This window comes from Patiria miniata, unplaced genomic scaffold (assembly GCF_015706575.1).
Source record: "Patiria miniata isolate m_02_andy unplaced genomic scaffold, ASM1570657v1 HiC_scaffold_5, whole genome shotgun sequence".
Taxonomy (NCBI): domain Eukaryota; kingdom Metazoa; phylum Echinodermata; class Asteroidea; order Valvatida; family Asterinidae; genus Patiria; species Patiria miniata.
This window is the reverse complement of record NW_024037072.1, coordinates 38123928-38138147: the sequence shown is the minus strand read 5'-3', so window position 1 is coordinate 38138147 and position 14220 is coordinate 38123928. Positions and strand designations below refer to the sequence as shown.

The window sequence follows — 14220 nt, the reverse complement described above, 5'->3', positions numbered from 1 at the left end:
CTTTGACTGTAGGTGATTGAAAAGCCATCTGTGCCTACCAGTTACCTGCTTTTTGGAATTTGACTGTCACAGTGCCTACCAGAAAGACACACATGATCTGATTTTGGTGACTACATGTAGCCTGTGTCAAAGGCATGGCAGGGGAACAGGATTGAATTTTGACTGTCTGTGACTGATCAAACAAAAGGCGGGTTAAATTATTTTATATCAACATGAACCCTGAAATATATATGTTCATGTGCTTTCAACCACATCAATTGGTTAGTTAAAAAATATCACCTTAAGTGTAACCGGGGAGAGTGGAATTAGTTTTAAAATGGGGCACTCTCCTTATGTCCGAGGGGTTCCACTAAAAAATGATTTGGGTAGAGCGAATGTTTTCTGTTGTCTCACAAATATGAAATGGTTTATTTATAATACAAATTGAGACAATATATATACAAATGATCAGGTACAGTATTTACAAAAAGAATTACAGTATATATATGAACTTTGTTGGGTCTATAAAAACAGCAGTCAAAAGGGAAATGGCTAATGAAGTAGCTCCAAGGATATTATCTGAAATGCATAAAAACAATAAATGTCTAATGAATTATGGGAATTACTGTGGCATAAACTGACTGTTGCCCAAATGGAGAATCATTTAAATGGCAATTATGCAAGAATATGAATATTTTATGTACATATAATGTAATTTTAAATCCGAAAAATAGAAATGAATTATTCGCCAAGTTATGTTATAAAATGAAATCAGAATATAATACCATGCCCTAATAACAAATTCCCGAATGATCATAGCAATAGAAAACTGATAGTTTTGGGGAAATGGGAAAAGTCTATTTCAAAAGATAAATGAGAACGTAAATATTATGGCAACACTAAAATTTAAGTTGAAGTTAGCGTACTTGTGTTGCTCATAAGTTCCAATTTGTGTTTGTTTCAAAAGGAAAATTTGAAGTTCACAAAAATAAAGTACTTGATAACATTGTTTTCCGAAATGCCGAAAAATATTAAAATAGTAGGAGATTGTGTTTAAATAAATGGACGGTGTTTACCCGAAATGTTTAAAGTATAAAATAAAGTCAACAGAAAAATCCTTTTTTCCATCTCATGCAAGAATTAAATAGAGAATCATTAAAATCATTCTCAAAAATACTTGCAAATCACGACGACAGATTTGTTTCAAAAGTTAATAATCAGTCGTGATTACAAGACAAATTTCCGGCCATGTCCGTTTTGACGGCCTTTAATTCTGGCAATAAACCAACATACAAAAGACCAGAATGTTTCATACATGATGGCATAAAAAGATTTAGGCATAAAAATGTTTTAGGCATAAAAATGTTTTAGGCATAAAAATGTTAAATATCAGACAAAGGATTTACTCACCACTTGGGAAGATCTACGTTCATGCCTACTCCGTGTCCGATGTGAAAATCGAAGTAGAAGCAGCAAAAAATAGATGAAACTATTCTACTGCAGTATAGGGAGCCTCTCTCAAAATTGCAATAAAAGTGGAGAGTGTAAGCGCTCGTAAAAGATGGTCTGAATGCAACGATGTGTTGGATCGAAATCAACAATATTCCGCAGCAGGCCCTACAAGAAAACTATACCGAAACGCCCGGAATGTCAACTATTCCTCTTAAACAAAGCGCGTTGGAATGTAAAACTCGCATGCTCGCTACGCCCATCGCATAGTTAAGCAAAATTCTAGGCGGCGCGCGCTGTTAAAAAAGTTTAGTTGGCCGCGAGAGGGCGCTAGGCAAAAAGCATGATCGCAATGGCTGCTCACATGTGAATCGACACAAATACGAAATTACAAAAGTTATGAAATAATGCTGGAGTAAGGAACCAGTCGGGGAAAAGTAAGTACTGCAACCCGACCTGGTTACACATTGAAGGCCATTTAACATGTTTAAAGAGGCAGGTGAGCTCTGATGCAGAACTAGATCTATTGAAAACTATCTAAAACTATTTTGCAGCACATTTTCCATTGTTAACAAATATCACTTTACATTGAAGACCATTTAAAGAGGCAGGTGAGCTCTGATGCAGAACTAGATCTATTGAAAACCATCTAAAACTATTTTGCAGCACGTTTTCCATTGTGGCAAAAAAATGTGTTGCAGATTCGGAATTTCATTACACAAGATGTTTTTGTCAGAGTTTTTGTATGCTACATGTACTCCTTTTTTTCACCACAAATATTTTCCATAATCAGGCCCTCCCAACTTAATCGGTTCCATTCTTAGAACTTTTTAAATCGTTCTTCACTCATGTGACAACCTTAGTCAATCGATGTAAATTATATGATCAATGCATTCGAATTTAAGTTTTTAACGTTGAAAAAAAAAACAAGCCTAATGAATATCAAATTTCCATACGTATGCAAAATGGAGTGGGCTCGGAAAGATGTTCACAAAAAGCAGCAGTATTGTTTCCAAGTCACGAATCATGCTATAGATTCTCTGTACCCGGTATGTTTGAAACTTTGTTTCATGGGGTTGACAACATAATTGTGACCTGTTCTGTCAAAATCAGACTTTTCTGGCATAAGGTCAAAAATGAGATTTTTGCATACATGTATGTTAAAATATGTTCTTTTTCCTTTTAATACAATGTACATTTAGGTGGTTTGATTTTTGAAACCCGTCATTCCTGGGCAGAGTTATGCTATTTTGTAGTTCATTGTGTCGAAAAGTAGAAAACGGAGAAAAAGGCCACGAACGTCATAAAACAAAATTTCTTTAACTGCTTTATACCTTAACAAATCATCAAAAATACTATATTTAGAGTTCAAATTTGGGTTTCAAACTTTTATAGTATATTTTAGACATGTTTAGGATTACAAATATGCAAAAATTTGAACATCGAAAAAAAATCACCCCCACAGCGCTTTTTGGCCCTACCGGTATCTCAATTTCAACCTGTGCCCAGAAGCGTCTGCTTTTGACAGAACAGGTCACAATTGTGTAGTTTTGGAACAGTCAGCAAATCATGCGATGACAGGAGAAGGGCACAACCTCATAGGGTTTGTGAATTTACATTGCACAACCAGGTTGTTCAAACTTTCAAAAAGTGACAGCTTAACTCAATGACGCCATTTAAGAGGTTGTGGAATGCTCGAAGACATTTCCGTCATTTTTTGGGTATATGTAGCCTAAGGTGTGATGAAATAAAAACGACTATTGTTTCTGTCATAAAATGAGTACAAAGGGTACTTTTGAGAGCTATTTTTCAGGTCCTGTTTCGACCCGAACGTGCAATTTGTGTAAAAGTCGTCGTTGCGGGCAGCAAACAAAACACAGTAAATCGTGACGTAATAAACAGGACTCGTTTATGCTACTCTGCATCGGGAGTCCTGTTTATTACGTCACGATTTACTGTGTTTTGTTTGCTGCCCGCAACGATGACTTTTACACAAATTGCAACTTCGGGTCGAAACAGGCATGACAGGACTTGAAAAACAGCTCTCAAAAGTACCTTTTGTTCTCATTTTATGACAGAAACAATAGTTGTTTTTATTTCATCACACCTTAGGCTACATATACCCGAAAAATGACGGAAATGTCTTCGAGCATTCCTCAACCTCTTTAAGTACGTACATGTATGTATGATGACACCAAAATAACCTACATGAACATGTACATATGTAGGGGATATCAGACACTTTATTGCCCTTGAAGACTTCAAATTATATTTGCTTTCGGGCACTATCCACTCCGTTCACAAGTACCCCCTCACCAGCAAAGAAAGTACAGTTGGGGGTGACCGACTGACGCCATCTTGCCTGACTGCAATTTTGCCGTGAAGCGCGGCCACTGCGTTCTGTGTACATAGTACAAATCCCCTGGTGTACGTGCATCACACACAAGGAACGGTGCACGTCAACCAGCGAAATGTCCTGCCCATGGGTTGTCATTGCTAGGTAATAGGGCACCCTCTTTGTTGGCGCACGGAGCCCATAGGGAGTTGATCTTATACAAATATATTGGCTTTTTAGTGACAACTCACAGAAGCTCAATCTACATGTGGTTTAAATGATGAAGAAAGTACATTTCTTTTTTTCTTCCTTTCCCGTTCCCTTTCCCGTTCTGCCGAAACATCGTTGAAAAAAAAAAAAACCCTTCTTTTTCAAATACTGCTCCCAAATGACCAAATTTAATTATTCCACATTTTGTTTGCAATCTGTTAGTGTTACACATCCGTGAAGTCGTGAACGGGTGCAAGTCAGCTAGTCTGGTTCCCTGACCTGACAATTCCTTGACGTCTATAAATTGTTCCGTTTTGTCTGAAGCGTCAATTCAGGGAACCAGTCTACAAAAGCAGCATTTTTTCCTTGTTTTTTTACCGGCATCCATGAACACAAAATTTTAAACAGGTATAGTGGAACAATATTTGCTACATGTATAAAATACAATGCTCTAACCCCAAAGCCGTCCACTTCTAAAAAATTACAGAAAAAATGTTGAAGTACCTTTAAAAATTAGTATCAATCCCAGTGTTTACAGGTTTAAGTATCATTGAGAAAGTTTATATGTAAGCATCATTGATATACAAGCCATCTGAAAGTTTACATGTGAACTTGTATCATTGAGTTGCAGCACAGGGGGAATTTTTTGAGGAATCAGTAAGGCTCCTAGAAAAAAAATGTATGATGGGCCAAAAAAAAAATAAGTCGGTCTCTGGTCAGCGGTAGCTCCAACAGCACCCTCTATTGCCGCACCTCCTCATTTTTTTTTTTTACCAAATAGCACCAAGGAATGGGAAATTGCACCAAGGCAAATGATCGAAAGCACCAAGGATAATTATGGAGGACACCAATGTACATGAGGACACCAAAAAAGCAAAATAGTACCCCACCTTGTCTGTACAATCCAAGCTTGAAGAAAAAAAAAAAAGCCGCGTCGCCGCGTCAATTCCGGAACTTTGGTCTGACCAGAGACCGAATATTTTTTTTTTTTGGCCTTACTAACGGACTTGCAGATGGGTGCATCATCAGGTGGCTACTGAAGGTGGAAGTACAACAATAGCCACATTTTGCACCCCTCAAGTGTCCAGCTGGAAAAAAAAACCAGCTGAATTGCAAGCTTTGATTGACATTTGCTGAAGTACAACTCACTAAAAATAACTTTTTGGGGGCAGTTGACCGTTTTGCGATCCTTTCTGATGCCGCCACCGGCGGTAATCAAATTGAGATTCAGATGATTAACGGCAAAATGATAGAACACCTGAGTCAACACAAGTGATTTGCGGTTGACCTCTCTTACCTTCAATTTTCTGCTCGTAGCCCTTCGTGAAGAACATGAGTGCTTTGGCGGCCCTCTCCGGTGTCTTCTTCAAGCCTTGTCTGTCAGGGTCTTCCCCCACGCTGGCTATGAGCGACTTGTAAGACTGCACCATTCCTGGTAACAGTTTCTCCGCGTCCAAAGGATCTCGAATCTTCTTGTCAGAGCCTCCTGAACTAGCGCTATTCTTTGACGTTGAGGGCTGACTACCGGTTTCCCTGGTTCCCAACACCATAACGTCACCGCCGCCACCGTTGTGGTGCACGGCGTACGGACTGGTGCCCGCCAGTTTGAGTTTTTCCTCCTCGTTCAGGAAGCCGTTTTCCAGGGGGCTGGAGTTGGGAGTGATCGAGCTCATGGCGTCGTTGCGCTGCTGCTGGATTCGGGGCATCAAGTGACGACTGATGCTGTCAACCGCTCCCTATGATAACAAAAAAAGGTATTGAGCAAAATCTGATCGAAAAACAATTATGCAAATATTACTTACACTGACATCACAAACGGTGACAAAAGTCTGTTTATACCGTATGATTTTACGGCGTCAGAGGCACTATGTGTACACACGATGATGAACTCTTCAGGAAATGGAACTGAACCAGATGTCCTCACTCAAGCTGAACACAAATAGTCAACAGATGGTTGTACGTGTAGCCTCAGAATTGGTTTTACGCTTCATGGCTGATTGGCTAATAAAGCTTCAAAATAGATTATTGATGGCAAATTAAAAACTGGGGCCTGTAAAAAGGGGAGGGTGATTGTGAGGCGGGGCCAAAGTGACTGACAGCACTGCACTTTGGGGTAGGATTTGCTGGAATCATTTTAGTCAAACTACGGTATTTAAAAAGGGATCCTTACACTATGAACCAGGAATGTCTGAAATGCTTTGTTTCCAGACAAAATGTCTGAAACAATGTTGGCGACTGTATTTTTCAGACATTTTGTCACCATTTCAGACCGGTACAGTACATGTACATTGTGTATGTTCAGACATTTTGAATGCCTGAACACAAAACTTTTAACAGGTTAGTGTAAGAATATTAGTGTTATACAATGCTAACCCCAAATCCATCCATTTCTGTACATTACAGCAAAAGCAACAATGTCGCCTGGAGTGGCATTCCATTCATTTGCAGTACAAATGAAATATGAATTCTTAACCACTTCACGCCAGGATTATTTTAAGGACCAGACTGAGGCACAGGATTATCTTCCACTTGACCTCAATGCCAGGTGGGTTGAAGCCATCACCCCCGGGCAGCACACTCATATTTCAGGACTCGGTCATTGTCTGCAGGTAGCTGACAGTTATTTCCCGGCCTTGCTTGTTGCGTGTTTTCCCGTCATCCATTCCGAATTCTGCAAAACCTCATGTATACACGTCATCTGATGCGAACTGGCTAATTTGTTTTGGCAAAGGGAACCTGGACTTCTAGAGATTCTATGAGGTGGGTTGAATCTAGGAGGCTATACTGGCATCGGTCAAGTTGTTCATGATGTTATAAGCCATTACAAGTCTAATGTACAATGTACATGTACATGTATCTTCATCTATTTTCTAGAGATGTAAACCTGTTAATTCAACCACTTTCACTTCAGACACTCCGTAAACCTCAAACTATCTGAAACGCAAGACTTTCAAAACAACTGGCTGGTCAGTCACCTGGATGTCTAAAACTTAACATGGCCAGTTTCTCGATAGGCTAATATGTTTCAGACATTTGAAATGTCTGAAATGTACGATAAGACGGGATTAAAAATGTCCAAACTGTGTCCGCAACAAAAACGTTTCAGACATTCCTGGTTCATAGTGTCACAAGTTTTCTACATGAATTAACCCTAACTGCCCCAACTCCACCAAAATCCATCCCCCCATTTTGGTGGATTTTAGTGGATTTTGGTCCTGCAGGCCTGGTCTGACTAAATATTGATGGAGTATGATGGACTTGGGCCTGGAGGCCTAAAGCAAAGCCATACATTGGAAGCAATGTGATTGATGGATTCTGGTGGACTTGGTCCAGTACTTAGTAAAAGACAGTAAAGGAGTTAAGGTTAACGATTTGGACACAGATACACCACATGTACATGTAGTTCCTGCCCAAGCCAACAAATGTAACGTAAAGGCTTAAATATTACCAGTACCGGTATCTTCCTCGTCTTGTACAATGTATACCGGTACATGTATGCACAATGTTGCACGAGAGTCTGTTATTTTACAGGCTAATGAAATAACTGGGCTTGCCAAATTTTGCTGGTACATGTAACATCTTTGTGTGCCCGTTATTCGCGCACTTACATACATGTAGTACTCTGAAAGATTTTTTTCATGCATAAACTAAACCCTACACATACTTAACCCTTATATTGTAATACCGGTAGTCGGGGTTTCAAACCCCACTTTGGAGGTGGACCTTGAAAAAGGGTCCGCATTAGTTTTTGCATTTTCTTGCCATTTGAACCTTGTATACTGTACATGTACTTGTACATGTACATGTAGATCAATATTCCGACGAGTGCCATCTTGGCACCCTTGAGCTGCTATAAATGTTGGTTGGTTGGTTTGTTGGTTGGTTGGTGGACACTTTACTCCGGCATTTATTGTATTTAAAAGCAAACTCAGAGTTACTCACAGTGTACTCGTGTTGCCGTAGTGATGCCAATAACGATGCCAATAACGATGCCAATGACGCCAATATGAAGAACAAACTTTAGATGTCCAGTTTGTTGACAGAGGAGACCTCAAACCCTCTTTCCAAAAACACAACCACACCCCTGTCCCAGCCGCTGCGGATGGGTATGTGAATCAGTCGTTCTGGCTACTTGCTCTGCAGGAACCTCAAATGACTGCACTGGGTCTGATCCCTTCACTATATTGGTGGTTTCTGTACCTGGGCAGAACCAAAAGCCAAAAGGGATATTTCACTATTAATCTACATATTCAATAAACGAAACTGATAATGGAATCTGAAAGAAGGTCACTGGTGATTTACTGCAATCGGGGTAATCCTAACCTTAGGCATATTCAGGCCCACTACCGCAACGCTTTTGTAAGGGTATCAGGCATGAGTAGTTTTGTTTCTCTGTTATTGAATAAAAAAATGACCTACATTATGTATATTATCTGGTGATGTACATGTGATACATATCAGGTCAGATTGAGATGATAATATCATCATCAAATAAATCAAGATCATAATTAAAAGTTACAGTGTAAATAACTAGTTAACTACTGCATTATTTATTAGTACTGTTCCATAGTTTGATTTAAGCATGGAGGCCTTACCAGTAATAAAACTGCTTTTCAGGAGGGCCTTGAGAGTATTTACAATATAAGAAAATGAATGAATTATACTAAAATTAAATAAATTACATGTAAGTTAAAATAAACAATACTAAATCAATTTAACCCTAACCCCTTCAGCACTTTTACTAGAAAGTATCCTGAATCTGCCAAAATCCACCAATTTTGTCATGCAAAAAAATGTTGGTGTCCTGAGTCCATCAGGATCCACCAGTGAGTCCATCAGAATCCACCAGTGTATTACATATACATTTGTACTTTGTACACACCAAACATACAGCCAAGGAGTTAAACTGTTGAGATCCTGCATCCATCAAAGTCCCCCAACTGCTCAATATGGAGGTATCCTGAATCCATCAAAATCCTGCAGTACCGCTAGGCTTACTGTCCTGAATCCATCAAAATCCCTCAATGTTTTTTCCAATAAGGAAGTATTCTGAATCCGCCGAAATACTCCAAAACAGGGGTGTGGATTTTGATGGATTCAGGTACGTTAGGGTTCAAGCAACTTATAAAACAGATTCACCCTAACCACCCAGGCCCTTTTGGCTAGGAACAATCCTCAATTCTTAAAAATCCTCTAATTGCCTATCTAAAAAAAAATGAATTCGTTTTTAGTTCTTAAGAATATGCTTTCATAATTGCTTTGTAATTTCTAGAGCTCTGTATTTTAAATTTATTCTCATTATAATATAAATAGTATTTAAAACTGTCATGGAAAGCTCTAAATGTTGATATTAAACTGATTTAAAATAAACAATTTACATATGTACATGTACATGTACATGTATGTATGCACTGACCACATCTGAAGGTCAGCATTGGTTTATGGCCAAACCATTGACAATTCTCCACATCCTTGTTTCTACGTACCGGTAGCTATGTACCGGGTACTGTATAAGTACAGTAAAAGCATCCTCTTTGGCCTTCAATGAGTCATATGGAGACAGGAAATTTGAGGGTCATTTCTGGTGGCTCTCTGTGGTTGATATTGGACCATCACTCAAAATTACCTCTTCTAATTTTTCCCATAAATTCGTTACAATTGAACAATTTCTTCCACACCCTTTTCGAAAACTTTATTTTCGATTGTGCTTTTTTCCCCCTTCACGTGACGTTTTGGTCACCCAGCGTTCAAATCAAGTGCTTTTTCTGAATCACCATGTGCATGGTTAGAAAAAGGTAAAAGTGGGTATCAGTAGTTTGTACATTGGCTGTTTGCAACAAGCCTGTGGTAATTTGAATGAGCAGGGATACAGCTTTTTAGACAGAAAGTGAAAAATGTTCATACATGTACTGTACATATGCATGTACATGTACCGTACAGGTAGTGTACATGTATGTATTTATGTACATACTTCAGAAAGCTTGTCAGATGTGGGAAAAGTACTTGAAAACAAAACTGTCACAAAACTATGTTTTTTTCCCCAAACAAAATCTCACCATAGACCTTATCTGTTCAGGAGTCCGAGGGCAATGTTTTTTGTATGCATGCTTTTGACAGCTACATGTGTAGGCATGAGTAAAAACGTGCATTCATTGCACATTAATTACTGAATTAAAATAATAGAGAAAACTCTCTGAGATGTATGCAGACAGAAGTCATGTACATGTACATGTACAGTACGTTGCAATAAGCCATTTGCGAGTTAAATTTGAACAAAATCTGGAACGCTGACTTAATGCAATGCTTTGCAGGTTTTAACTTTGCATTCTCCCGACCAAAGAGACTGTTACTATATCACATGATTCGGGGCAAGCTAAAATGATAGCAACCCCCAGCTCCAGGATGGTCTGGTGTCTTTGTGCCATGCTCACCCACTGTGAACAATGTATTGGTGCTGAGCGTCTCTTACATGTACATAACTATGCAAGAGCTTGCCCCAAATCATGTGATTAGCAACAATGTCTCTGGTCTGGAGAATTCAAAGTTAAAATGTACCAAGCATTCTGAGCAAGTCAGTGCACCAGAGGTTTTTCAAATATAAATCCCAAAGGGTTTGTACATATACATGTATGTAGGTTACTCCCAAATGGCTTACTGAAAGTTAACCTGGGAATTTCTCTTCACACTTTTTCTCTTCCCAGCGGGAAAACATTTTCACGCCTTTTCAGACAAGTGGGAAAACATTTTCATGCCTTTTCACACAAGTGGGAAATCATTTTCACGCCTTTTCACACAAGTTGGAAACATTTTCTGGCCCTTTCACACAAGTGGGAAAACATTTTCATGCCTGTTCACACAAGTGGGAAAACATTTTCATGCCTTTTCAGACAAGTGGGAAAAAATTTACATGCCTTTCACACGAGTGGAAAAACATTTTTATGCCTTTTTACACAAGTGGGAAACGTTTTCAAGCCTTTTCACACGAGTGGGAAAACATTTTCACGCCTTTTCACACAAGTGGGAAAACATTTTCAAGCCTTTCACACAAGTAAGAAAACATTTTCAGGCAATAGGAAATGCAAATGCGAATGCTAATTCTTTTCACAAAATTTCCCATTCCCATTCGCAGTGTTAACTTTCCATTGCAATGTACGTGTGTACATGTAAGCATACCACTCTTGAAATATCTAATTTACGATTAAGATCATCCCCTACAATTGTTTAACAAAAGACCCAAGAGTGCTGCTATAAATTTCCCATTTGATCTTCTTGTACACATGTACAGTACATTGTACATGTTTACAGCTTCAATCTTTAAGCTTTCTTATTTCAGTGACCTAATCCAACCTCTTCCCTCAAGTTGTGCAATCAGCAAAAGTGCAAACTCATGACTGGTGGTGTTTTTTTTTCAGTTGGAAAGTTGGAAACATTTTCAATCTTTAAGATGTCTCATTTCAGTGACACAATCCAAACTCTTCCCTCAAGTTGCGCAAGCAGCAAAAACGCAAACTCATGACTGGTGCTTTCTTTTTTTCAGTTGGAATGTCGGATATATTTTCAATCTGTAAGATGTCTCATTTCAGTGACACAATCCAAACTCTTCCCTCAAGTTGCGCAAGCAGCAAAAACGCAAACTCATAACTGGTGCTTGTTAGCTCTCTTTCTTGCAATAATGGTGTTTACAGACTAGTCTGGTCATCTAGCCTCGTTCACACTGCAAGTATTTCCTGGGAAATTCCCGGGGAATTTCGGTCGGTCTGTTCCACTACCAAAGAAACTCCCGGGAAATAGCTTTTCCCCGGGAAATATTTACCCCTGCTCGGGAGTAGGGTTAAGAGAGATACATGTAAGCCTGGGGTTAAACGTTTTTCCCGGGAAAAAGCAACTAGTGTGAACAAATGCGGGTTTTAACTTTCCCCACCTTGTTCGATTTCCCCTGTATCGCATCGCATTTTGCGACAAAATATTCACAAAGTGTGCACTTTCGGAAAAAAATCTAGTGTGCAATGCAAAATTTATGTGGTTGTGAATACAAATGTATAATAATAAGTGTGTTCAGTTTGTCATCATCTACATTTGTACAAGAAACGGGAAAGTTTTCTCAAAATTGGCCGACTGTCTGCCCACAAACATTTAGGTTTGATTGCGAGAGTGAAATGACTGTGCATATTCACGGAAAATAGTGCTCCCAGGAGTTACCAAATGTAGAGAACGGTTGCTGGGGTGGGGCTGGGGTTTCTGGGGTTCCTGTAGTGTGAAAAGGCCTTAAAAGGCAGTTTACCACGACCAACAGGGTGAGTTTGCAAATTTAATAATCTGTCATTGAAAAATTGGTTTTAGGGCTGGACTTTTTGTTTTCAAAACGCTGTGGCTATAGTTACAGCCAACGGTGTAACTAGGGTTAAGCTGCTGGGGGGGGGGGGGCACCCTGGGGGTGTACCAATTTCTCAAGGGGAAAACTGAGGGTAATGCATATTGTTTGTGTGCATGAATTTAAGATTTCAAATGGATTTCAAATATTCACCGCCAGGATCTTTTGGTCTTGAACCAGACTATCAACTGGATTGTTGATATAATTCATTGACTCAGACTTCATTTCCCTACAAAAATAAAATCCTCCAAAGCCATGGATTACTACCAAAAAAATAAATAAAATGAAATCTACTTGAATAAAAAGCAGGATTTGATTTAAAACATAAAACTAAAGAAAACGTATTCAAAAAAGTAAGGTAAAGAAGAATATCTAAAGAACTCCGGATTCGATCCCAATACCTTCAGCATGGTACATTGAAATTTGAGTTACGATGAGTAAAATTTCTCATTGTTTTGCCCATTTTTGGTCAAAATAGTGTTGTTGTAATAACTTCACTGTTTTAAGTTCAAATGCTTTCAAAAGTCGGCAATAGTATACTTATTTAACGTGCCACACAGTGCATAAATTTTAGATTTTTTTTTGTAGAATCAATCACACGCCCTCGCCGCCGTGTTGACGCGTTGACAGCGTACGTACGCGGTCAATGTCCCTGAGTCTTCCCCTGATGCTCTCAGATTTTGTTATTGATAAGCCTTACAGCAACTAGCAAAATACACTGCTGCGCAAAACATTATGGGCAGGATAAGGGGGCAAAGAACCACGCACGAACGCCGTGTTCGAATGCGCACACCGTCATCGCCGTGTTAAGGCTTGGGGCGTACGCGTTGACAGCGTACAATATCCCTGAGTCTTCCCATAATGCTCTCGGATTTTGCTATTTGCGATAAATAAGCCTTTTTTTTATTGAGATGATGTATGAAGAAAAAAGTGGGGTAAAAATGTTGCAACTCTGATGCCACTTCAGCGGTTGTGTGCAAACTCTATGGAGAGTCAAGAATTTGTTTTAAGTATTTCTTAACAAAATTGGAAATGTCAGTCCTATAGTCCCAGCATGACCAGATTCGTGTCTTATCATCATTTTTGCAATGACTGACCTTCATTGACATGATTGAGATGATATAACTGCTACTAGGGCGATCGTGAAGTGTAGGGCCCCTGTTTCGTTTTGATGAAATTAGAGTCAAAAATGTTTTTTATTGCTAAAAATTCACCTTTACAATCAAAAGCAGACTTTTCTCAATTCTAATGACACCCGTTTTGCAATTTTGAACAGATTCTTGAGGTAGAAATCACAATTTTCCTGCGCGGTTTGTGCCTTTGGATTCAGCACGCACGGTATACATCACGCGCGCGTCTTTATTTTCGGGTCGCGTGTTGTCGCCGTGCTGTCATCGTCTTTTTACCCCCAAATTTCCCTCAAAAATCAAAACCCTGCCCTCTATCTATGACAATGACATACGGTGAATGTCGCCAACTAGTTTGGTACTAATGGTAGGTCCAATAATTGTGGATTTTGTTCCCTTATAGAACCGGGCCCAACACTTCACGATCGCCATTACCTGATTACTGGTATTTGTGTTACATCATCTGATCATGTGTGAAGAAAAAAAGTGCCGTCATCCCGCGTCACTCAGGACGTTGCAACATTTTTTCCAAGTGGTGTCAGGTTGCAAAATTCTTTCCTTACCTTTGCTTTTTTTTTACAAACTTCCAAGTCCACTCACTGGCTTCGACGGTAGCCTGTTTTCACAAAAGTCGTCTCAAGACGTCTCAGGACATGCAAAGACTATTCTACTTGATGATGTGTGTACACTCAGTTCTTTAATCCACACTGCATGCACTGTGCACTCGCTCCGTTTACGTACGTATACGC

The 14220-nt window shown here is 39.3% G+C and overlaps 1 protein-coding gene across 4 annotated transcripts in view; it reads right to left on the bottom strand.

The window, feature by feature from the left end:
- The window catches only part of LOC119740730 (GTP cyclohydrolase 1-like), a 36754-nt gene that overhangs the window by 21784 nt on the left and 750 nt on the right, over positions 1-14220 (bottom strand). Inside the window, exons 1-3 of one of the 4 annotated variants that reach the window (XM_038216127.1) lie at positions 14035-14220; positions 7916-8173; positions 5271-5709 (exon numbers count right to left, since the gene is read on the bottom strand). In XM_038216127.1, coding sequence (XP_038072055.1) covers positions 5271-5679 — 409 coding nt within the window. In that variant the 5' untranslated portion in view covers positions 5680-5709; positions 7916-8173; positions 14035-14220. The remainder of the gene's footprint in view (positions 1-5270; positions 5710-7915; positions 8174-14034) is intronic. The other 3 variants (XM_038216128.1, XM_038216129.1, XM_038216130.1) reach the window with 3 other exon arrangements.